The following is a 25,097-nucleotide window of genomic DNA, read 5'->3' as shown; positions in this document are numbered from 1 at the left end:
AAACTGGTATAACCCCTATGCAAAATAAGTGGCCAATGTTTTAAAAATTACAAATGCATCTATCTTTTGAACCAGTAATACTTCTTTTAGAAATTTATCCACAAAGATATACTTATACACCTGCAAAATGACATGTAAAATAAGATCCATTGCACCACTGTTTATATTAGCAAAAGAGGAAACAACCCAAACGTCCACCAGCAAAGGGTTAGATAAATTATAGCACATCCAGACCATGGAATTCTATGATGCTATAAAAAATACTGAGGAAGCTCTCCATATACTGATTGATGTGAAAAGAGCTACAAAATGTTTAAAATAAGTGTATTAAGTTTTACGTTTAAAAAGCAAGGTACCGAATAACGTGCAGAGTATACTCTCATTTATATTATTTTTTAAAAAGGCAGAGGGCTAAGAATATATATTTTTATTTGCTAGCAAATCCATGAAGAAACTCTGGAAGGATACATACAATTACAGTGGTTAGCTGACTAGAGGGGGTGGGGAAGGGGTAAGGGAGTAATACAGGGTAGATGGGGGCAGTATACTTATTTATACTATTTTTATAGTCTTAATTTTAAATCATTTGACAGACTATATTATATATTTTAAAATTATACTTAAATAAATGGTCCTCTCCCTAACCCAAGAAATATTATTTACACATTTTCATATTCACCTATGCTTTTTAAATAGTTATGGTTTCATTTTCTACCTTTAATTCACCTAGTATTTCTTTCAGTTAATCTTTTTAAGCAAAACATAATCCCCTTCCCCCAAATCACCTGGCTAGCCAGCTATTGCAATTCATTTGTTCACTACTCCATCCTCTCTCCCCAGATTGGAAATGTCATCTTCATAAACCCAGGTTTGTTTCTGTACTTTAAAATTTTTCACTGATTTTTCCTTCTATCCCTGTTCCACAAGAGAGTTCCAATTATTGAAGCACTAGAATTCATTTATTTTTTATACTAAATATTTCAAACTTATAGTCAGAGAATAAATTTACAATATATTTTCATATATTTTTCTACAAGTACACTATCATTACTTTTCTTAAAAAACAAGACATGACTAGTCTCATGCATTTATCCCCTTCATTTAAACTCTAGAACCTTGTCAAGTCCCTCCTTCCTTTCCTTCCCTCAAAGATTCCCATTGTGGTTTTATAAGAATTATGTTCAACGTGTTGGTTAATTTAGAACTAAATGACATTCCTGTACTATCGAGTGTGTGTATTCTTCATTTATTGATGTCTTCTTTTATATTCCTCAGTAAAACTGTATGGTTATCTTCATATAGGTCATGCACATTTTTAAAGTTCATTCTTAGGCATTTCATACCTTTGGTTGAAATTGTTAATGGGAACTTCCTCCATTATATTTCCCAATTACTATTGTTTAAACATGGGAAAGTGACTGTTTTTTGCATTATTTATTTTGTAACTGACTGTATTACTGAAATCTCTTCACTAGCGCTAATTAAATTTACACTCGAGTTATGCCCATATTTTAAAGTCTTGATCATCTGTCTCAGATACTGGCATAATTTCAGGGGCCTGACCTTAAATCACATACCCAGAGGTAACTAAGGAAACAAATGCCATTTAATATGATGTGCTTTTAAGCTAAAGGAGCCTTACTCTTAAATAAGGAAGGGTTTAAAAGACAAAGTCTCATTTTCCTAATCATAGGGCTAGAACAGGGTTTTTCAACATGGCACTACTGACAGCTTGGGCCGATAATAATGGACAATGGAGGACTGTCCCATGCTGGGATTTAAGACATGCATATTTGGTCTTTGTACCCTTTCTTGGACAAAGACCCTAAAACCCTTGTAATTTCCTAAGTGAGGAGAGAGATAGAAGCATCTTCTGTTATAATATTTGGGTTTTGTCCCCAGTTTCAGAAATAGCTCCAAGAGCAATAAAGGTGAAAGGAGCCTCTGCAAGTCCCTTTCAACCACACCTGATTTATGTCAAAGAGGTGAACTTTAGAAAGCCCCTAAGGCTGAGAGGCTGGTTACCAGAGGAACCAACCAAGTGATTAGAGGGCTGGGGCTTTTAGCCTAACCCTCTGACGTCTCAGGAGAGGAGAGGAGATGGAGATTGAGTTCAATCACCAGAGGCCGAAGATTTCATCAATCATGCTTACATAATGGAAGCTCCATCAAAACCCTAAATGAAGGGTTTTGGAGAGCTTCTGGGTTGGTGAACACACGGAGGTGCTAGGAGGGTGACGTGCCTGGAGAGGACATGGAAGATCTGGGCTGCTCCCCCATACTTTGCCTTACGCATCTCTTCTATTTGGCTGTTCCTAAATTGTATCATTTATAGTGAACCAGAAATTTTAGGTCAAGCGTTTCCCAGAGTTCTGTGAGCTGTTCTAGCAAATCATCCAACCCGAGGAGGGAGGGGTCACAGGCACCCCCAGTTTGTAGCCAGTTGGTCAGAAGTACAGGTGACAACCTGGGACTTGCAATTGATATCCGAAGTGGGGGACAGTCTTGAGGAACTAAGCCCTTACCCTGTGGGGTCTGTGCTACCTCCAGGTGGTGAGCATCATAGCTGAATTGTAGGACACCCATTTGGTGTCTGGAGAGTTGGAGAATTGGTTGGTGTGGGAAGAACCCCCATATATTTGGTGTCAAAAGGTTGTGTGTTGAGGACAACAAAATTTTCCTTTATGTGCACTGCAAAGTATTTAGCAGCATCCCTGGGCTCTACCCACTAGATGCCAGTAACACTCACCCAGTCTGGACAACCAAAAATGTCTCCAGATACTGCCAAATATCCCCTGGGAGAAGGGGCAAAAATCGCCTCCAGTTGAGAACCACTGGACAAGAGGAAGGGTTCAATACCATAATTTTCTCCATCTAGTGCTATAAGGCTAACAAAATCAGCCTTAATTCCTTCATGTTTAAGAACAGAGGAAAATGTCAACTAGCTTAATGAATTGTTAGCCATAGAAGATAGGCACTTTTTTTTAACAGAATGGGGGAAGGTGGCCATACACTACAAGATAGTGGGGCTTGCTACAATAACGAAATGGTGATACTAGAGGAAGAAAGGACAGATCAATAGAACAAAATAGGAAGTCCAGAAGCAGAACCAAGCATATATAATAATTTGGTGTATGAGGAAGGCAGCATCTCAAATCAATAGGGAAAAAATGGCCATTTAATGAAATACTATGGTTTAATTCACTAATCATTTAGAAAAAAGATTCCTAAAAATATGATGGAATTCTATAAATGTTCAAGTAATCAATAGGAAGGCAGGAAATTCCTAAAAATATAAACCATAAAAGAACAAAAAGAATTAAGAATCCTAAGGTGAAAAAGGTCTACACAAATAAGTCCAGAGAGAGAAACTCCGAAGAATGAGAGATTTGACAACATAAAAATTTATATCTTAAGGATTTCCATTTCCAGGAAAATGTACTTTCCCTATTCCTTCCACTACGTATGGCTTGAACCCCTGGACATTATATATAAAATGAACAAGAAAACCCTGAAAGGTGGCGAGAAGGCAAATCAACTAGGGATCTTGAGACCCAAGGAACATTATGGTAATGAATTCCATAGGTTTTCTTTCTGCCTCGTATTTCCCAGACTCGGAGTTGAATAGGTTGGCCAGCCAGAAATGACAATGGGTATAGAAAAACAAAACCAAACCCAACAAAAACCTGCTCTCTAGACAAAAGACAAGAATGGGGCAGACCAACAAGACAGAAAACTTTTAGACAATAACCAAACATCACAGAAAAATGTGTGGTCCCGCTCCCTACCTATTCCAGAGAACAGCAAGTGAGGAACTTAAACTTCCACCATTGTGAGGCTATAACGAGGTGTCCCAGTACCCCAGCCAGGAGGGTATCAGAGAAGGTCAAGTAGGGAGCCAGGATGTTACCTCTGCCAGCAGTTAATGAACCATGTCCTCACAGTGTCAGTGGAAACCACATCAGGAGCAGGAACTCCCACTCCTGCCCAGCAGTAACTAGGAGGCCCTTGCCTTGGGTAGCAATGGAGACGGACTGGGGAAAATGAAGTTCTACTCCCACCTTACAGTAACACAGCGAAACCCTTCTGTCTCATGCCAGAGCAATGCCAAATAAAGCCAGCTAAAGCAAAAGTCTTGAATCTGATTCAGAGTCTCATAACATAATAAGAAAATGTCCAGGTTTCAATTAAAAATCACTCTTCCTACCAAGAACCAGAAAGATCTCAAATGGAATTTAAAAAGACAATACCAAGATGATAGAAATGTTAGAATTATTTGACAAATATTTCAAAGCATCCATGATAAAAGTGCATCAAAAAGAAATTATGAACACACTTGAAACACAAGAAAAAATACCCTTAGCAAAAAAAGAAAAAGAAAAGAAATGAAAATCTCTACAAAGAAATAGAAGATATAAAGAAGAGCCAAGTGGAAATTTGAGATAACCAGATAACCAATAACCAAAATGCAAAGCTGAAGCCAAGCAAAAGGACTCAGCAGCAGAACAGAGGGGATAGAGACAAGAATCAATGAACTTGATGACAGAATGATAGGAATCTACACCAAGACACTTAATAATTAAATTTCTGAAAACTAAAGACAAAGAAGAAATATTGAAAACAGCAAGAGAAAAATGTCATCTGACCTACGGAGGAAAAATTATTTGAATGACAAATAGTTACACAAATTGACATCCATACCATGGAATACTATGCAGCAATAAAACAAACAACTGACACACACAACAGTCTGGATGATCTAAAGGGAAGTATACTGAGTGAAAAAAGCCATTCCCAAAAGATTACATACTGTATGATTCCATCCATATAACGTTTTTGAAATGTCAAAATTACAGTAATGGAGAGCAGATTAATAGTTGCCAGGGTTAAATAGAGTGTGGGAGCAGAAGAGAAGTAGGTGTTGCTATGAAAGGGCAAAATGAGGAATCCTAGTTGTGAGAGAACTATTCTATATCTTGATTACCAATATCAACATCCTGGTTGCAATATTGTACTATAGTTTCGCAAGATGTTACCACAAGGAGAAAATGGCCAAAGGGTATGTGGGATCTCTTTATTTTTTCTTACAACTGCATGAGAATCTACAATTATGTCAAAATAAAAAGCTTAATTTAAAAATTTAAAACCTTTTAATATCTATAAAACTAAGTAAAGTAAAACCGAAACAAACTGGGAAAATACTTCTTTTGGGGGGGGAGGGGAATTACATCTTTATTTTCACTAACATCTAGCAGAACCTGAGCACTTTCCTTAGTTATAAAGGTAGGCAACAAACCACGTAGGTTAGTAGTACCTGTGACTTTGTCACCAACAGAAATCATAGGTACAAAAATACTTCTTATACAAATATCAAAGGGTTAGGCTATTGCAACTGCATATAAATGAGAAAAAGATAAGCACCATATTAGAAAACTGAGTAGGAAATTCCCCGGTGGTCCAATGGTTAGGGCTCCACACTCCCACTGCCAAAGGCGCGGGTTCGAGGGCCTGGGTTCGATCCTCAGTTGGGGGAATTAAGATCCCGCAAGCCGCATGGTGCGGCCTCCCCCCCAAATAAAAGAAAAAAAAGACAGAAAAATGAGCAAAAGATACAAAAAGGGAATTCATTCAATTTCCCTCTCTCTCACACACACACAAACACACGAGAAAAACACAAATACAATTAATCAATCATTTGAAGAGAAGTCAGCCTTACTACTAATAAAGGAAAATGTAAATGAACATGATGCTATGATACTATTTTCAGTGTGAAACTACCAAAGCTTAAAAAACAAACAAACAAACAAAAGGGATAATATCCAACATAGTTAACACCGCGGGGAAATGTATACTTTCATAAAAACGACAAAGATAGCCAACGTTTATTGAATACCTATTATATACATGTCAGACAAGGTTCTAAGCACTTTACTTATTTATATTCACTTACCTACCTAATCCTCACAACAACCCTACAAGGTAAAACGCTGAGCACTTATTGATGAGCAAACCAAGCATTGAGAGGTTAGAGTAACTTGTCCAAGGTCAGAGAACTAGTAAACAACAGAGCCAAAGTTCAAACACTTATTTCCTGGTTGTTTTTTTATTGATAACAGATATGTATTACTTGTAATATCAAAAATTCATTTGTACACAATTAAAATAATGCCCCCCAAGGTAGTGACCAAATATTCTAGCATCATAATGATTTTAATGCTCCACTTCATCTCTTTGTGTCCTACAATGCCATACCAACCAATCAAAATTGGTTACATTATCACTACTAAATACAAATTATAAATAAGTTGTTTATTATCTATAATTTTTTACATATTTTACCTTTTTGGTTGTTTCCAAAAGCTCTGAAACCATTACTATGAATATGTAATTCAATAAAATATACCATAAAGTAAAATGTATACAATATCTCACTCAGTGTATTTCTCAAGCTCTAAAATATCTGAGGCATCTACAGTAAAACCAAGCTTATGTGGCTTATAAACCAGTACTTTTTATTAACTGCATTTTGGTTTAGAAAGATCCTAAATGTCTTCTCATTAATGTTCAGTATAGGTTAAATGCATTTTACTGAATCCGACTTATTTAGAAACTGGTAACCCATGCATGTAAAATGTCTCTACCAGCCAAAATATTTTACCATTCCCCAACTATGCCATATAACTCACTTATTATTACATCATTAATATTCTCTAAAATTTTATACTACTCCAAAAATATTCTTTCCTGTTTTATCGTACCTCCTGATAAATTTCATTTCAGAAGTTTTATTTTAAAAAAGGAAAACAGAACATATCAACAGATTGTGAAAAAAAATACTTGGTAAACACAAGCATTAAACAGTTGAACAAAACATTTCAGTGTAACGCTATTATTACTAGTGGCCAATTTGTCTAGACTATTCATTCTCAGAAGGTTGTAACTTTTCCCCCAAACAAACATTCCTTGGTTCTAAACCTAAAAATGCAAAACCAGAAGGAGCAGTTTAGATTAAATTTCTATCGCATTCATCAATAACACTAACCTCCAACAAGAGAAGTCAGTCATATTCGGATGAATCAATCAAATAAGAATCTCAAAATCAATCTTGAATACTGTGCTTCTCCATTAGAGAGCAGAGTTCAAACCTTACCAGTGGACTGTCCACCACGGTTGAAAGGAGTAACTGATTGTGTAGCAATCGTTCCACTAGACGTCCGAGTAGCAGGAGTGAGGGGTAATCCTGCAAACGCTGTTGGTTCAGAGGCATTCCCCATCAAGACAATATTGAAATTGGTGCACCCAGTCTGAGGTGCACTTCCACCAATGAACGAGAACCCTGTTGCAGACTGAGTGACAGAGCCAAAAGCAAAAGGAGTGGATGCTGTCCCCTGGTGTGATAGGGCACTGCTTGTTACAGCATTAGTACGGGTGCTGGCACCCAGCTCAGAAGCCCCTAGAATCACTGTAGGTTGTGTGAAAGCCCTGTTGCCCAAGTTTAATTTTATTGCATTTATTCTAAATAGAGAAAGGAAAAAAATCAATATAATAGTTCGCCGCCACATTAAATGGCAGCTAGATAACAGAGCTCCTGTCAAATTAAGTTTTATAACATTTTATTCCATAGGTTATTTCATCTCAATACAGGAGGAAAGATAACCAGATATTATTACAGGAATACATGTACAGAGCTCCCTATTCGCTCATCCATAGATAAAGGTTTCCTAATTTGGTCTACTTTAAGGAGAACAAAAGTTTTAAAGGTTTTGATGGGGAAGGAGTAGCTGCGGAATTTTTATTTTCAGTACAGACAACAGAACTTACACTTCTTCTACCGGTCTGGCAGACTTTATTAAAAACATAATTTTTAGTTTTAGACACTGAATCACAAAGTCATGTGAGGCATACCTTTAATAGAGTTTCTAGAAAATTTTAAATGTATTTCATGACCCACGAAAAAAGTGCTTCAGTATTTAAATTACCCGTCCTAAGAAAGGTTATTTAACACTCAATTACAGGTTATTAGATAACTAACAGTATAGGGGAGAATTCCAGAGGGAATAGCTTTCATCAGGCTATCAGGTGTTACTGAAAGAAAGGGCTGGATCCAACTGAATTTACATAGAAAGGCATTTTTTAAAATGCTCCCTTTAAAAATTCTGAGATGCAGGAGGGAAGAATGTATGTCCAAGGTCATTAAAATGATCAATAGACAAAGATCTCTCTAGAGAGAGACATTTAATAAGCAAGCAGTCTAATTTCAAGATGGTATATGTTCAAAACCCAGTGAGTACTCTTCCTACGGCTCACATAAAACGAAGGGATACCACAGATCAGAATTCAACGTGCCTTGTGTCTCAAATCAGAAATGACTTCAATTTATAGGACTACCTTGGGAATGAGTAGCATAATTCCTAATAACTGACTTCGAAATGCCACACCATCCCTTTACCCTTTCCATACTCCGAATTGAAAGTTTGTCTTTGAAAGATGATTACCTTTGTAGCCACTAAAAGAATCAAATGGCACTCTTCTTACCCTAAGGAAATCCAGCTCCTACTGGGATAGTTGATGCAACTGGTGCTCCAAAGCTGAATCCTGTATTCTGCCTAGCTGGAGTTGTGTTACAGAGTGAGAACAGGCCGGTAGAAGATGAACTTCTAACTGGTTGGAATGGAGTCCCTAAGTTAAACCTCCTATACTAGGTGTAGAGAAAGTAAACTCTGTAGCTAAGTGGTCGTCTCTGCAGAGCCAGAAGTGAACCAACCAGTAGGGGCACCAGTTCCTCCAAAAATAAACCAGCTCCTGACTCCAAACCCTAAATGGGGGTAAGAGAGGAATGGAAGAAGAAAATTTTGAGATCTCAATGAGACTTCCAAGTCAAGACGGTAGATGGGAGACACACTGGAATCACTCTCTTATACTCCAAACTCCAAGAAATACCAGTTCAAAAGCATTTACTAAAAACACTTTTTAAAAAAGACAGAGTTTTTTAAGAAAAAAGACAGGGTCTTCCCTGGAAGTCCGGTGGTTAAGACTCTCCACTTCCAGTGCAGGGGGCACGGGTTCCATCCCTGGTCGGGGAATTAAGATCCCACATGCCCCGCGGCATGGCCAAAAAAAAAAAAAAAAAAAACGAAAGAAAGAAGACAATTTTTCAGGTGCCAAACAGGGAATTCATATCTATGAGCAGAAGCTGAAGCTGCTTAGCCCAAGGGGGTGACTTGAATGAGATGTGTGCCCTAAAAGCTGGAAATATGCTAGATTGTGGGTAAATTTGAGGCCACAGGGTAAGGTCATAGGCTCCTCAATCAGCAGAAACCTAGTGGAGCTTATATCTGGGAAATCTCTATAGGAGAATGAAAAAGGCAATGGAGACATGCAGGAACCCCAAGCTGGTACAGAAGATATACACAGACGGCTCAAATTCAATTTACCTTTGTGGTGTGGAAACTTCAAACTAAGATGGTAACATAAAAGCACTAATTAGGAGCTGATGAAACTTTCAGGGCCCAGGCAGGTTGTCCATGACATCACTTATCAGAGATATCTCCACTTCCTAGGTCATCCATGATCCAAAACACCCCGAGAAAATTAACTCAAAGACAAGAACTACAAAACATATAAGTAAGTAGTCTATAGACCTGAAAATTGAGGAAATTCTCATCTAAGGAATTAGAGGTGATAGAGCAACATGAATGGCACATTAAAATGTTTTATATGTTCAAAGAGCTCAAGAAAGAAATAGCATCCATAAAAACAAACAAGTGAATGTGAAAAAGAACCACGGAGAAATCCAAGAAACGGATACAGTATTAGAAATAAAAAGGCTCAAGGGATAGATTTAAATAGTAGACTAGACACAGTTGAAGAGGGAAAAAAATCATTGAACAGGAAGAGAGAACAGAAGAAAAGAATCTGCCAGAGCACAGGGCAGATAAAGTGATGGGAAAGAAGAGAGAAAGTAAGAGATAAGGAGAAAGTAAAAGAGAAGTTTCAGTGTATATCCAGAAGGAATGTCAGAAGGAAAAAAATAGAATGGCAGAGACATTATTCAGAGTTAATAAATGAGTTTGCTAGAACTGAAGAAAAATGAGTCCTCATACTTAAAGCCATCAAGTGCAATCAGGCAACTCCTCCCACCACCATACACACACACACACACACACACACACACACACACACACACACCCTTTATATTGAAACCCTAAAATATTAAGAATAGAGAAAAAAATCTGAAAGTTATCAGAGAGAAAAAATCATTTACCTAATAAGGAGTAACAACCAGGTTGACAGCAGGCTCTTCATTAGCAACAGTAAATGTTAGAAGAAGATGGAATAATATCTCTAAATATCCCTTAAAGTGTTAAGGGAAAATCACTGTGTACTTATCATTCTATCCCAGTCAAGATTTCTAAAACAGGATGAGACTAACAATCAGGTTTTACACAATAGCTCTGAAAGGCAATTCTAAGAAATCAGTATCAAAAATATTTCATCAAAGTTATGAGCCCCATTACTTTATACACCAGTAAAAAGGAAAAAAAAACAAAAACAAAAAACCAACACCAATCTGTTACAGTTCCTTATCATCACTTAATTTTTTTTTACTTTTTGAAAGAGCTCCTTCCAATGTAGACACAGATTTTAATCAAACATGCATATATTAAGAAAAAATACTCAGAGTCCAATTTTCCACTCAAATTTCTTAAAGTCTTCTGTGCCACCAGGAGCACTGTTGCTGCAGCAATTCTTAAAAGAACTCATAAGAGAACTAAAAGCTATTTTTGCTATGCTTTCAAGCCAGCTTTGCAAATATGTAGACAAGCCTCCTTTTGTCTCCCACTTCAGCATAATCAATAACTAAACCTGATTAACCATCTTTTGCGTTCGCTCCCCACAACCATTGGTTTCTAGGAGTTACAGGTGATCCCCTATTATCTCTGGGATTTTCACCCAAGACACCCATTAGGCAGGTTTTGATCCTAGACATTTTGATATTAAATGTGCATATGGAAACAACTATGACATCACAACTGCCACCTAGCCAAAAGGGATTGTAAGATACCATCAACTGTTAAGACTCATTTCAATTGCAGAGATGTTAAAATATGGAAAACTATACCTCTTAAAATTGGTAAAATACAGTATCCTGAGTAGTGTTTGTGTCATGGTTATAAGTGAACACCTCCCCAAGACTAACTCTGAAGGACAATATTTATCTAAATGTGTTAATATGACATGCTTATTTTTAAGTCATACACATCTTAGAACTTTTAAAATGTGAGCTCCAAAGGGTGATTTCAGTGGTATAATAACTCAGTCCTGGAAGGCACAGAAAGAAAGGCATTCTGGGCAGAATAAGAGCCCTTGCTGTATTTAGTCTTGTATTCCCAAGGGTACCACACTCCTGAGGTTATAAGCATTATAAATTATATTATAATAATATTATATTATTATGTTATATAATTATATATTCCATATTTATGATATATAAGTATATGATAATATCACAGATGTTGACAGAAAAAATACTGTTGCCAAACCATGGTTCTTATACTGTCATAGACATTGATACTTTCAGAATTAGGTAGTGTCATCAATGTCATATTGCAGGCCAAAGGAAAAACTTCTGGTAGCCATCAAAAGGTGGAACTTTTTCTTGTGCCCTTGCATTTGTGGACTTTCCATTCTTTTGAAAGTAATTTAAGAATTACCCTGTTATTAGAATTTCTCTGCTAAATGTAGCATGAACATTTAAATATTTTCTTCCTTAGAAAATTGAGAAATAAAACAAATGAAAATCACCTTGGGACTAAAAATGAATCTGTCATTAAGAATTTGGAATTAAAAATTCCCTTCCGTCTCATTTAGATCGTATATCTGTCACATCCTTGTACTTTAAAAAATCTTTTTAATCTATTCTGCTTAACCAGTTTCTAACAAGGGTGTTTTAAATGTCTCTCATGGGCTCCCTGGTGGCACAGTGGTTAAGAATCCTCCTGCCAACGTGGGAGACACGGGTTCAAGCCCTGGTCCGGGAAGATCCCAGATGCCGCGGAGCAACTAAGCCCGTGCACCACAGCTACTGAGCCTGCGCTCTAGAGCCCATGAGCCACAACTACTGAGCCCACATGACACAACTACTGAAGCCCACACACCTAGAGCCCATGCTCCGCAACAAGAGAAGCCACTGCAAGGAGAAGCCCACGCACTGCAACGAAGAGTAGCCCCCGCTTGCTGCAACTAGAAGAAAGCCTACGTGCAGCAATGAAGACCCAACGCACCAAAAAAATAAATAAATAAACCTCGTTTCCAAAAAAAAAAAAAAAGGTCTCTCATTATTAGAGATTATCAATTTCTGCTTATAATTCCATTGCTGTTTTGCTTTATGTATTTCAGGACTATGCTGTTAGGGGCATAGATTCATGGTTGATACTCTCTTGGCAGATCTCCGTTCTTTCATCAGTGTGAAATATCTGTTTATTACTAAATTGCCTTAGATCACATTTCGTCTGACATTAATGTTGCTTCACCATTTTTCTTTTGGTTGCTATATGCCTAGTGTATCTTTTTCCTTCCCTTTGTTTTCAACCTTTCTGAGTCATTTTTAGCATGGTTTTTATGACTAGCAAAGCTGAAAATTTTAAAATAGAGTCTAAGGATCTCTTAATGAGTGAGTTTAATTTATTTACATTTATTATGACTACCGACACAACTGGATTCATATTTCTCCCATCTTATTTTGTCTTTTTTATTTGCCATGTTGTATTATCTTTTATCTTTTTCTGCGTAATTGGACTGATGGAATTTTCTGTATTCCATCATTTTTCCCATACTTGGAAGTTACATATGCTAATTATATTTATTTGTATGAGTGTCTCTTGAATTCTTTAACACATTTAAATTTATGTTCTTCTAAGAAAGCCTGAAGTTAATCAGTATTCCATGTCCTTTTTAAGAAATAAGACCTTAGCACACTTTAGCTTCTCTCTGCATATCACTACTTTAATAAAAATGGAAAACAAGTCTGTACTCCCTCTATGTGGCTATGAGTAGGAATATCTGTCTCTGTCATTGTTGAGTTCCTCTAGCCAACTTCTTTCTATTCCTCTTCAGAGTGCTCTCTCCTTATCCACACTGCCTGACTAGGAGCTTAAAGTTGACAAAACTACAGCTTTTTATGTTGAGCCCAGCTTACAGTTCCATCCTGGATGTCTTAATGCAAGCACACATGTTCAAAGAAAGAAGTACTAGATGGTGAAGGACTTGTGCAGAAAATTCACTAGGCCTAAAGAAATCATCGGAGCTCACTGAAAAGGCTCCTGGAACTGGGCAGATGATCCCTGCCTGGTAGTCCAATCTAAATGAGACAATTCAATCAGTGCTGCCACCTATCGGGCTGTGCTAATCACTTAAATGCATTAGAATCTGTTTCCTCACCTCTAAAATTCTGGCAGTTTCACTGAGTAACCAAAATGTTTTCTTAAAAATAAGTTTACAAAGGGCCCTCCACATATATTATCTTGTCTAATTTAATTTAATGTAAAGTGCTATATGAAAGCTTTCTAAAATATAATGCTGGGGTTGTCCTCACTGTCAGTGAAGGATCAGTCAATCAGGGGTATTTATGGGGCACTCTCTAAGCTGGCCCAGAGAGTGTACATAAATTGCATTTCAAATTACAATTCAAAAAAATTACTACACAACTATCTCATTTATCAGCATGCAAATTATCTTCTTTTTGTACTACCCTTTATAGGTCCTAGGAGTGTTCTGGTTAGTAGGAAACCTGACTGAGGATCAATAAATGATGGTAGGTCATTTCAGGACACACCATTTTACCACTTAAGTTCTTGAATCTCTTGAATAAAAGGGAAATGATAAAAGCACTTATCGAATCTGACATTCCTCATCTTTTAATTACCTACAACAAACCGTAAAGGTATTTTGATCTCCATTCTATAGTTGAAGAAACTGAGGCTCTAAGATACTAAATTACTTTCCCAAGGTCAAACAAATAGTAAGTGAAGGAACTGAACACAATACTTTCACTGTAACATTAGCTTAAGCAACACATATTAGGAAGATAAGTCTGCATCTCAAAGAGCAGAAACAAAATAAGTTCAAGCCTGGGTACCTATTATAGGTCATTTCAGCATAAATGTTTAGGGGCTTCTGTCTCACAAAGTATAAATGATTTTGGGGGAAATCACTCATGCCATTATTCCCCCACATTACTTTGAGAAATAACTGTCAAGAAGTGACTAGCATAGAAGTTCAGCCATGTAATGGATTAAAAAGTTTTTCTGCCTTCTTGGAAGCAAATCCACTTTGGAGACAACGTTCTCCCTAAAATGCCTAGTTACTAGATAACCATTCATGAATTCCACGTGAATGGTGAATTCCATTCACCATTCCACGAATTCAGTTCACCTTCTCAAGAACATCATGACTAAACAACCTGGCCTGAAAATTCATGCAATGTGATTAGTCCTGGTATAAAACCATTCCAATAAATAGTAACTTCTGATGATACATATGGCTCCTTAACATATTAATTATCGAACTAAGGAGAGAGGCAGAGAAGCAAAGGAAAAGTACCAAATCACTGAAGAAACCCCTTTTCCACCAAGAAAGCATTACAGAAATGGAACTAAAGAAGAAAGTAGAAAAATTGAAGCCTCAAAGTACAATAAGGTCCTTATTTGCACTGACAGTTATTGATGCCAACTCTGGAAGTAGAAACTGAGTTACCAATGTTTTATCCTAAATGTTTGAGTCCCCAGAGAGAAATCGATAGGGAGAGATGAAATTAGCACAGCCATTTTCAAGGAAATAGGAAGGGATCAAACCTCTAATGGTAATCATTTTATTTTATGCCAAAATAAAATATAGAGCTATGGAAAATTGTGCATTAGTTTTCAGTTCATATTAAACATCTTAAGCAATATAACTCACTGATTATCTTTCACGTTAAGTGTTTTTCTCCCCCTTCGTACTCATACTATAACTTGTCAAGGCCATAATGTCAGAATCTTATTTTAAAGGCTAGAAAGGTTTTTTCAAATCCCAAAATTAAGACCAACTTTCCGAATATTACAAGTCTGACACTGCAGAGAAGACTGTACATTTCCATGAAACAAGTCTTATTTTAGTGAATGCCTTTAGCAGTTACAACAGTGGAAAAGAAAAGACCAGGGATGAGACCACAGGGGAGGGTGGGCAGAAGGACTCAAGAGAGGGGAAATCTTGGAGGAGCTGAGAAGGATACAAGGCAGGGGAGGGGACTCAATAGAGGACGGGAGTGGAGGGCAGAGAAACCCAAAGAGAAGGCTTGGCTAAATGGAAAGGAGGCAGAGGGACCCAAAAGGGCAGCGGTGAAAGAACAGGATTAGGAGAGGGGAGAGGAGAAAGAAGAGAGTACATCACTGGAGAGAACTAGTCTAAGAAATGAAAGAGGAATGGCATTCAAATGCAAAGTACAGCCTCAAGGCCTACTCACTTTTAGAAGAATCCTCCCTCAAAACCTTGGAGAAAAAGAGCAAAAAAAAAAAAAACAACAAATGAAAAACTGGAAACTTCTGAAGCATACTAGTATTCATAAAAATCTTATACAAGCATGAAGCAATAGTAGTCATTTAAAGATTTCAAAAAAATATCATTTTACAAGGAAAAATAGATCTGGCTAATATAACTTAATTCAAGTTTATTTTTTAAAATAAATCTCACTTTTCTCAGGGCTTTACTCCACAAAAAAACTAGTCATCAAGTATATTTTTCAAGGTATGCCTTTGAAAAATAAGCATAATTCTTACGTTTGTAATTTTTTTGTGTGGTAAAATATAATGTAAAATTTACCATTTTAACCATTTTTAAGTGTACAATTCAGTGGCATTAAGTACATTCACAACATTGTTTAACCATCACCACTCTCTATTCAATATTTACGAAACTTTTTCATCACCACAAACAGAAATTCTGCACCCATTGAACAATAACTTCCCATTGCCCACTCCCCCAGCCCCTCTATTTTACTTTTTGGTAACCTCTATTTCACTTTCTGTGACTATGAATTTGCCTAATTTAGGTACCTCTTTTAGTGGTATGATTTATGTGAATATTTGTATACTTGAAACAACCTAAATGTCCAACAACAATAGTGGAATGGAGATATTTTTAAGGGGCATAGTTATATGAGGGCTACTTTACAGCAATAAAAGCAACTTTTTTTTCTTTTCTTAATTTAGGTTTTATTACTCCTGAATGACTTTCTGTTTTAAGCTTTATTCCTGGATTGTGCAGTAAGTCTACCGGGAGAAACCTATGAAAACTGTACATATTAAATGGCAAGATAGCATTTTTGAATATTTCTGTGTTACTGAAATAATTGTGTAAAAAATAAAAGTCACTTCACATTTTAGTATTTATGTGAGTTATATATGTGTTATTTCATTTTTTAAATTTTTTAAATTAATTTTTTAATTGGGGTATAGTTGATTTACCATGTTGTGTTAATAATCTCTGCTGTACAGCAAAGTGAATCAGACATACATATACATATATTCACTCTCTTCCAGACTCCATTCCCATACAAGTCATTACAGAGCACTGAATAGAGCTCCCTGTCTATACAGTAGGTTCTTATTAGTTATCTTTATATATAGTAGTGTGTATATGTCAATCCCAATCTCCCAGTTTATCCCCCCTAAAATAACTAACTTTATCTACATTTATCAGTATAGACAAATCTCAAAAACAACGTTGACCCCCAAAAAGTTGCAGAAGAGTAAGTACAGTATACCATTTATGAAAATGTCAAAGGACATACAAAACAATATATTACAAATCATTTATGGCCACCTATGTTTGAGTGCACTTAAAAACACAGGAAAAATATTTAACAACTTCAGAAGAACAAATATCTCTGGGATTGGGAAGGGGTACAAAGAGTAGTGTTTTAGTTTTATGTTTAGTTTTAGTGTAATGTTTTAGTTCTTTAAAAAAAAACAATATCTAATGAAAATATGGCAAAAGGTTAACAATTGTTAAATCTTTCGTGGGTACATGGACGATGGTGTATAAATAGTCTGTAATTTTCTGTCTGAAATACTTTATAATTTTAAAAAGAGGGTCTAGTTAATGTTTTAGAATGACAGAAAATAAGACAACCTGTGTGCTTTGAAAAGGGGGAATGTGCTAATACAGACCAATTATAGCTTTTATTCTCCCAATCAACTTAATTGCTTCCTTTATAAAAAATGGAAATTACAAATGAATACATACTCATATAATCTTTGGAAAAGACATTCAAAAAGAAAGCTAATCACCGTGAGTGTTATTATGGCACTTGAATCTGCTTGAATATGCTATGATTCATATATTTTTTAGAGTATATCCTTTTGAAAATGTCCATATTTATTAGTTAAAAAAATACATTCAACCTAACTCATATTGTGGTTGATGACTGCTACTCCAGCACAGAGAAACCTACAGGGGCAAATCCGTACATCCAAGGGGGCAAAAATTCACAGCTCAGGTCCAGATTCCTGGCCTTCTTGTTAGGATTCCTCTTGAGGGCATGGAAGGGGTTATATGTATAGCTAATCAGTTTTGAATACTCCAAACATTTATCAAGCCATCTATTCTGTTTCCCTTTTATTTAAAACCAAGCCACGGAATTCCTGAGAAACTAGGGTCACAACTGTACCTCTAGGCCAAGTGCAAACACTCCGATTGCCAAGCAGAGCAAACTGGCGCCGCGCCAGCGTTTCTGCACTCCAAAGCGGGAAAAGCGGGGCACCGGGTCCGGCGACGTTCCCGTGAGTGGGAGCGACGCGTAGCTCCAGCCGGTGCCTCGCTGGAGCTGCTTGGCAGCCGTAGGGGTGCTCCCCCTGGGGCTCCGGATCCAGAAGGCTTGCCCACAGCAGAGGAAAAAAAGCGCGATCCCACCCTACACACACATAGACACAAACACACACACAAGCGCTGAGCCGGGACGGAACCACAACACGTGTCTCTGTCACAGCGCGGAAAGGGGGCGTGGGGAGCGTGTGTGGAGCCGCCACAAAACCTCCTCAAACCCCCCGGCCACCGAGCCTACCTTTCTGCCCACGCTGTTCGGGATCTGCTGGACAACTAGCGGTCCGATCTAGAATACACGTGCAGGAAGAAAGTAACAGTGAGGGAGCCCGCTGATTTCCTGAACAAACGAAAACCGGTGGTGGCGGTAACTCTGGTGGCTGCGAAGTAAAGGCGAAGGCAGTTAAAACTGCGGAGCGGCCAGAGAGGCGGACTCGGAACTTCTGCGGCCGAGAAGAGCCAGCCTGCGCAGTGGGCGCTTCTCCGCTGGAGCGATGCTGAGACCCAGGCTTAAAAGGGGTCGACCTAGTTAACTGGAAAGGGCGGCCATTGACCACAGCTGGCACGCGCCCGGATTGGTTACTTCTCGTGAGGTTTCAAAGGACACTCTTCTATGGTTGGCCAGGAAAGTCAAGCGGGAACCTGGAGGTGGGGGTTGGCGGCGATCTTAAACGACGTTGTTACCCAGGCAACAGAGGGACGCAGAGCTCTCCGCAGTGTATTTCTGGATCCTAAAGAGCCACCCAAAAACTGACCCAGGTGAGGAAACCCGAACCTTAGGAGGGGGAAAGAAGGGGTCCTCAGATGCCTTAGCTATCAGAGAAATTAGGGAGAACTCTAGATACTTACGGCTCTGAGAGATACCCTAAAATAGCCACAAGTTGCCGATAGAACAGACCCGTTCTCTAAATCCCCCTGCCCTAGACGCTCTAGAAGCAGGATTCAGCTTTAACAAAACTCAGTCTATCAGAATGTGAGTGAGATGGGGCAGTTTTACCAGACAAGGGATGGATGCGGATGGAATGTCAGAAGGCCAAAATGAACATGCGAACCTTCCCGACGTTTTTCTCTAGACACTTACATACACTTACTGTTGTAACGCTAATTTGAGAGTGAAAACTATTATTTCCTTGTAGGTAGATCAGGGTGCTCTAAGTTGAAGTAGCCACTGTTATCTTCTGTTTTACATGTACAGGCATGATTTGTCTTGGACCAGGTTGCCTTGGTTGGGATATATTTTTTAGGGGGTATAACGCTGTTCAGGCTGAAAAAAATGGCCTGTATTTCGTGGACAATGCCCTGTGTGTCGGAATGTGAACGCTGTGGCCTGAGAGTTGCAACCGCAGTTGGTCAGATTCGTTGAGGAGTGAGAAGCAGTCAGACCGCACTTGGGGGGCTGGAGCGTGGTGTGCAAAAGCCTACTTGTCCCTACCAAACCTGCTACTCACCAAGGGCTGATTGGGAGAGTAAGTGTTATATGTCGTTGGACTGTACCCGTCAAAAGGTAAGGGACTGTGACAAAAAAATAAAATCTGAGTGAGGGGAGAGTACAGAGTTTGAGCAGAGAGGTAGGGGCCTCTTCTCCTAGGAGCTTCTTGTTGTGACAGGCATTCAGAACAGAGACTATTTCCTGAAGAAATGAAGAAAACAGGCCTGTTGACTTGGGGAGAAAATTTCAAAGGCCTGAAGGAAAATGAGCTGTCTCAACTCCTTTTTAGATAGAGGTGGAGTATGGGAATGAGACAGAAACAAAAAAATTGTTGGCAAGTGTATTAAGTTTGGCTAAAACAAAGAATAATGGGTAGAGGAAATATTAAATCAAGAGGCTCATTTCTTGACATTTAGGTTTATGAAATATTCCGGGTACTTTCAAAAATCATCTTCCATTAAATATATTTTAAATTTGTAACAAAAACTCTTGTTAAGTCCCCATAGTTACTTATGACTTGGTACATTCGATAGCAGTGAAAGTTAGAGACCTAAAAAAGGAAATTATTCTTGGTATTGTAAAAACAAGTCAAAATGAATTAGTTTTAATAGTCAGGGAATCATTGATGTGTATAGTTGTCAAAAAATGTAAGAAAAAACCAACCAGTATATTATAATTTAACTCAGACATAAGCATAGATGATGTTTACTTTTGTGTTTTCAGAAGAATTTTAATACAGGAATTGTTAAATAAGGTACTATATAAATAAAGTTGCAGAAGAAATGCCAATTTTATTTAAGAGAGTAAATGAATTTTTAATACTTTGAAATCATTCAGCTATAAGCAGTCAGTACTCTACATAGGGATATGTGTTTACCTATTAACCAAGTTCCCAAATGATACTATTTGGTGATTCTTTATTACCCTGATTTTATTTGCTATATAAATTTGAATTAATAAAATGGCATTTCTTTTTGAATAGTGTGTAATTCAGAATTTTCACTAATTTAACCTAGACTTCTCTCCAATTAGTTCAGGTCGAAGAGCCATTCCTGCTGAGACCCCAGCCCTCTTAACTAGAGTCTGACTTAATCTCGGGTTATTGATATTATTGTTATGGTGCCGTGAGTCTGGAGTCATCCTGGTTGAGCTTGTTTAGTCCCTAAATGGCTCCAATGTTTTGGTAAAGAGCTGGTTCTGAAGCATCTGTCTCTTTAGCTCATTGTGGCTAGTACCGAAAGAGATACCCCAATCACCTATGAAGGCCCTAAGGATTCAAGTTGATGTGGAAAAAATTAAAAGCACTGTCTAGAAAACTCTGCCACTGGAATTGGCCTAGCAAAAGAGAGTGAGAGAAAAAAGAAGGGTCTAGAAAATTTACTTTCTAAATAACCAAATCTCAAATAAAAGATTTAGCAATATATTTTTAAAATGAAGTTCCTGCTTAAATTTGCCTTAAATTTATTCTTGGCCTATTTAAGTGGCAATGACAGATTCAAACAGGCAGTGTGGCTCCAGAATTTTTTTTTTAATCACTACACTATACTATCTGGGTAGTCTAAGCAAAAGGAAGAATACATTCCAAAGTACAAAGGCAGGAGATTATAGGGTATGTTTAATTAGCAGTTCGGTTTTTAACAGAATGCAGATTACAGGTAGGAGAATAATAGGAGGGAAGGGCAGAAAATTAGGTTGGGGTTAAATCCTGAAGGACCTTGACTGTCAGGCTCAAGATGAACTTTATATCAAATTTACAAATAAAAGATAGTCCTACAAATAAATAACACTGCATAGTTCATAAAAAGGCATCTTGCTTTAATTTTTCCGATGTTATGTATTTGTCAAATGAACTTTAATATGTTTTTAATAGTTTAACAAATTATTCTTAATTTGTTAGACTTCTAAAAAAGCTAGTAGAATCTTCATTTCCATTGAATTTAGAATATAGTTTTCTAAAAATTCAGATCGTTGTTTTTCTCTTTTGATACTTTGAGTTCTTTGATTAGTTACTTACAAAGTATTGCTGATTCTTTTGTTTGTCAAAATACAATATCAACAAACTTGTCGTGATTTATTATTTTGTGTTTATAGATGATTATTATGGTTGATATGGCAAAAATTATTTTTGCTGGAGTGCCAATTTTATTATGATATTTCTACTCCAATTTAGCTAAGTATGAACCTATGCCATTGTATGCCAGCATAATTTGGAATTTAAAAAGTCTGATTCCTAATATACTTCAGATATAAAGAGCATACTATAAATTATTGTGAATGATTTGTCTTACATCCCAAGGAGTGGTATTCCCTTCAAAGCAGTCACTTTGGGAGGCTATCCACTTATTCTAATGCTGTTGTTATTGCTCAAATTACTGAAGCTACTCTTTTAGAATCGCCTTGAGGCTTGCAGCACATTCTTTTGAACATCCTCAAAGTATTAAATCTTCATATTTTGAAAGTAGATGTGATATCTAGATGTATCTAGAAATCACTTGGAGACAAATCTGATGTGTAATCACACTGAGTGATACCACAGTGATACCTGTTTTCTTGGTGATACATATGAAGGCAGTTCCAAAATATTTTGAGCATTGATAGCATAATTTACATCAATGTATAACCTTCCAAGGTGACTATTTTGAAATCAACATTCGTATGAATTTAGTCATGCTTCATTCAGTATTCACCAACTGCTGACTACCTGCCAGCTCCGGTTACTGAAGACGCTCAGCCTCTAGGTGTAGCTTCCCACCGCCCACACTGCCCTGCCTCTTACCAAATGAGAACCAGGCGAGAGCTACTTCCCAACTGATGGGGATTTAGAATTAATCTGCTTTTCCTAAATACAGTATCCAGTGTACTTACTGAACCACAGCCTTCCTTCGTAACCTCCACTGGGACATTAGAAAGCCTCTGATGGAGTGCCTGTTTCCTTTTCTCTTTTATAGCTGTGATGTTGAGCCCAGCCTTATTCTGAACCTTCCTCTAGCTGCCGACTCCCCCATAATACTCAAGAATCCCTGCCTCCTATACCCCCACCTATGGACCAGGATCCTACTTTACCTAAATAGGCCTGCCTGTAACCATGGCTATTCAACCTTTCTGCCGAAACACTGCTCACGTCCTGAAACTCTCGCTGCCATGTCACTGCCAAGCCCATGAGCACGCGTGAATAGCAGCTCTGATTGCTAACTCAGATGCTATATTTGGCACTTCTGAATACCCTTCTTCTGGGTTAGTTCTACTGGTTCCAGTTTCTTCCCTTCTCACCAGCCCACCATTAAGCTCTAGCAAGCCTCATCATCGTGTACCTGTGGGTGCTGTCACTATGTGCCAAATAATAATGATATTTTTATAAAGCTTTTCATATTTCAGCAAACTCTTTTACCTATGGTGCATAATACGGCCATCACAACAATATTGTAAGGTAGGTAATGCTGGAATAGTAAAACAATTTTGGCTATATTTGTTTTTTAAAAGTCTCATTGTACAATTTCAATTCAAAATACCATTTATATCATTGCATCTGATATCTGGATCCATTTTCCCCTTTCACTGTCAAAGGTAAAAAATGTTTCAATAAACTTTTTGCTTTTAATGTTAAGTAAATATTTAATGAACACATAATCATCTAGGACTTTAAAAATATAAACAGAAGCCTCTTTGTTTAATTTAATGTGTCAATTATTCATTTCCATAGCAGACTACCAGACCATACTGTGAGAGAAGACTGTTTTAATCGGCTCTTATTTCACCTTTTCCAATTTAATGAGTTTTCAATGTAATGAGTTTTATCATTAAGTTATTCGACATCATTATTAGTTTAAATGATGTAGCCCAGAGTCACAGAGCTAGGAAGTAAACGATAGATACAAATCTAAGCAACATCACTCCAGAGCCCTTACTCTTAACCACTATGATATACTTGCCTCTGTGCTAGATCTATAGGGCAATTTAACATTTGTTTCGTACCCTTGACATCTCCGATAAGCATTCAGATCAGTTTTCCTTTTTAAAAAGGAAAGTCAAGATAATGGTAAAATATAATAGTAAAACAAAAGGTTTGTAAAACACCATTTACATGCAGATTGATTTTGAGAGGTGATTGTACCAGCACACTTTTGAGAATTCCTTTGTATTACTGTTCTAGGCACAACACAAAAATTTTAGTGGATCATTTAATAAAAGCACTAAAGAAAAGCTTCCTGTGAATTAATTTTCTAAAATAATATTCAAAAAATATCAGCAGAAGTGTAGAAAAGATTCCTATTATATTTATGCCCAAATCACTAACAATAGGCCTAATTCTACAGTCTTTATTCAGGTTATTCATTAAAGTGTGACACTCCCAAGATTTTTAAAGATCCTGAATTCCTACTCCAAATATAACGGTAGAGATTATTTAAAAGACTGATGTCTGGTTGGTAGCATTACAAGTAGTTGTGATTCTCTTATTTCTACTTTTAATGTATTATTTCCTAAAATTTCCACAATAGACATATATAGTATCACTATTATAATCAGAAAAAAGCAATTTATTTTGTGTGAACTTTCACTAAAGTTAATGAACCAACCCACTAGAGGTCTCAAACAGCAATATAATGCAAGGCATCATCAAGGGTTGATTAAAATTTTAAATAAAGCAGAAGATACCGGCCTGCCTGAGGCAAAAGTGTGAACTGAGTAAAGTTCCTTGAGATATTCCCCCCAACAAACATCCTTTTCAGTTCACTAAATAGGAATATACAAGCTAGACAGCATATATTAGACAGATAAAAAGGTAGTCTACAAAAGTATGTTTCCAAATAATAATGTACATTCTACATGACACTGACAAACCCTTTCTCTTGGAGTAGAGTTTAAGGATGTGCATTTTTAACTAACTCCCCAAGTGACCTTTAAACACACTAAAATCTGAGAACCACTATGTAGGTACTCAAGAAATGCTTGTTAGATTGAGCACGAAGTTTTAATAAAGCAAGCTGTATACTTGCGTTTACTTGCTGCCCCAGGTCTGTGAGTCAGCAAAATACATATATTTGAAGGAGTTTACAAGGATTTTCAAGGAGGAATAAGAGATAATGGAGTGACCCAGGGAAAGGAGGGAGATATGACAATTTAGAAAAATCTTCATGTCTTAAATAAAATAGAAGACTAAAATACCTCTTTCTATTATCTTCTTCCTCAGAATATGGAATCTGAAAATATGGAATCCGAATATATGGAAATGGAAACCATTTCCTCAGCTTCAGCTCTTCAGGCTCTCTCTAAGCTGCTTTATCCGGAAGAGGATGACTTTGAGTCCGGACAGGTGGTTGTATACTTACAGATGAATTAGTTCTGATCACACTAAGTTGTGAAACTGTATTTGAACAACTTGTTCCAACCTTGCTGTGGGAGCAGGGCTCTGTCATCTAATACATTCACAGGAGGTTGCAGGACTGATTATGCATGAGAGTATAACCTCTAGTACATTTCTAGCAAACATAATTATATTTTTTCTAAACTACCTGAACACTGAATAGGAAAATAGTTCTGTAACTATGGTAGCAATAGCCACATTTCAAAATGTTTGTCATTTATATTTATGGCCAAAGAATGCTTGACAACCATTACAAAGAGTGATAGCTAGGATTTTTAAGCCTAGACAATATTTCTATAAAACAAATAATTTTAATTAGACAATATTAATTAGGCCCCCAAAACCCTTAATTTAAAAAAATTTGTCTACACATGAAAGCAGAACAGAAAATATTTTGAGCCAAATAAGGGGACAAACTAGCTTCAGCCTATTAAAATTGACTTCCGG

The 25,097-nt window shown here is 37.2% G+C and overlaps 1 protein-coding gene across 1 annotated transcript in view; it reads left to right on the top strand.

The window, feature by feature from the left end:
* Window positions 1-7,071: 7,071 nt before the first annotated feature.
* The window catches only part of DNAAF6 (dynein axonemal assembly factor 6), a 54,789-nt gene continuing 36,763 nt past the window's right edge, over window positions 7,072-25,097 (top strand). Inside the window, 5 exon segments of the mRNA XM_089904901.1 lie at window positions 7,072-7,251; window positions 17,714-17,876; window positions 18,026-18,172; window positions 18,419-18,618; window positions 24,477-24,602. Coding sequence (XP_089761027.1) covers window positions 7,072-7,251; window positions 17,714-17,876; window positions 18,026-18,172; window positions 18,419-18,618; window positions 24,477-24,602 — 816 coding nt within the window.

This window comes from Delphinapterus leucas, chromosome X (assembly GCF_059928025.1).
Source record: "Delphinapterus leucas isolate spDelLeu-1000000601 "Yukka" chromosome X, BTC_Dleu_Yukka2, whole genome shotgun sequence".
In the NCBI taxonomy this organism is placed as follows: domain Eukaryota; kingdom Metazoa; phylum Chordata; class Mammalia; order Artiodactyla; family Monodontidae; genus Delphinapterus; species Delphinapterus leucas.
Note: the sequence above shows the minus strand (reverse complement) of the source record. Positions and strands in the feature narration are given on the sequence as shown.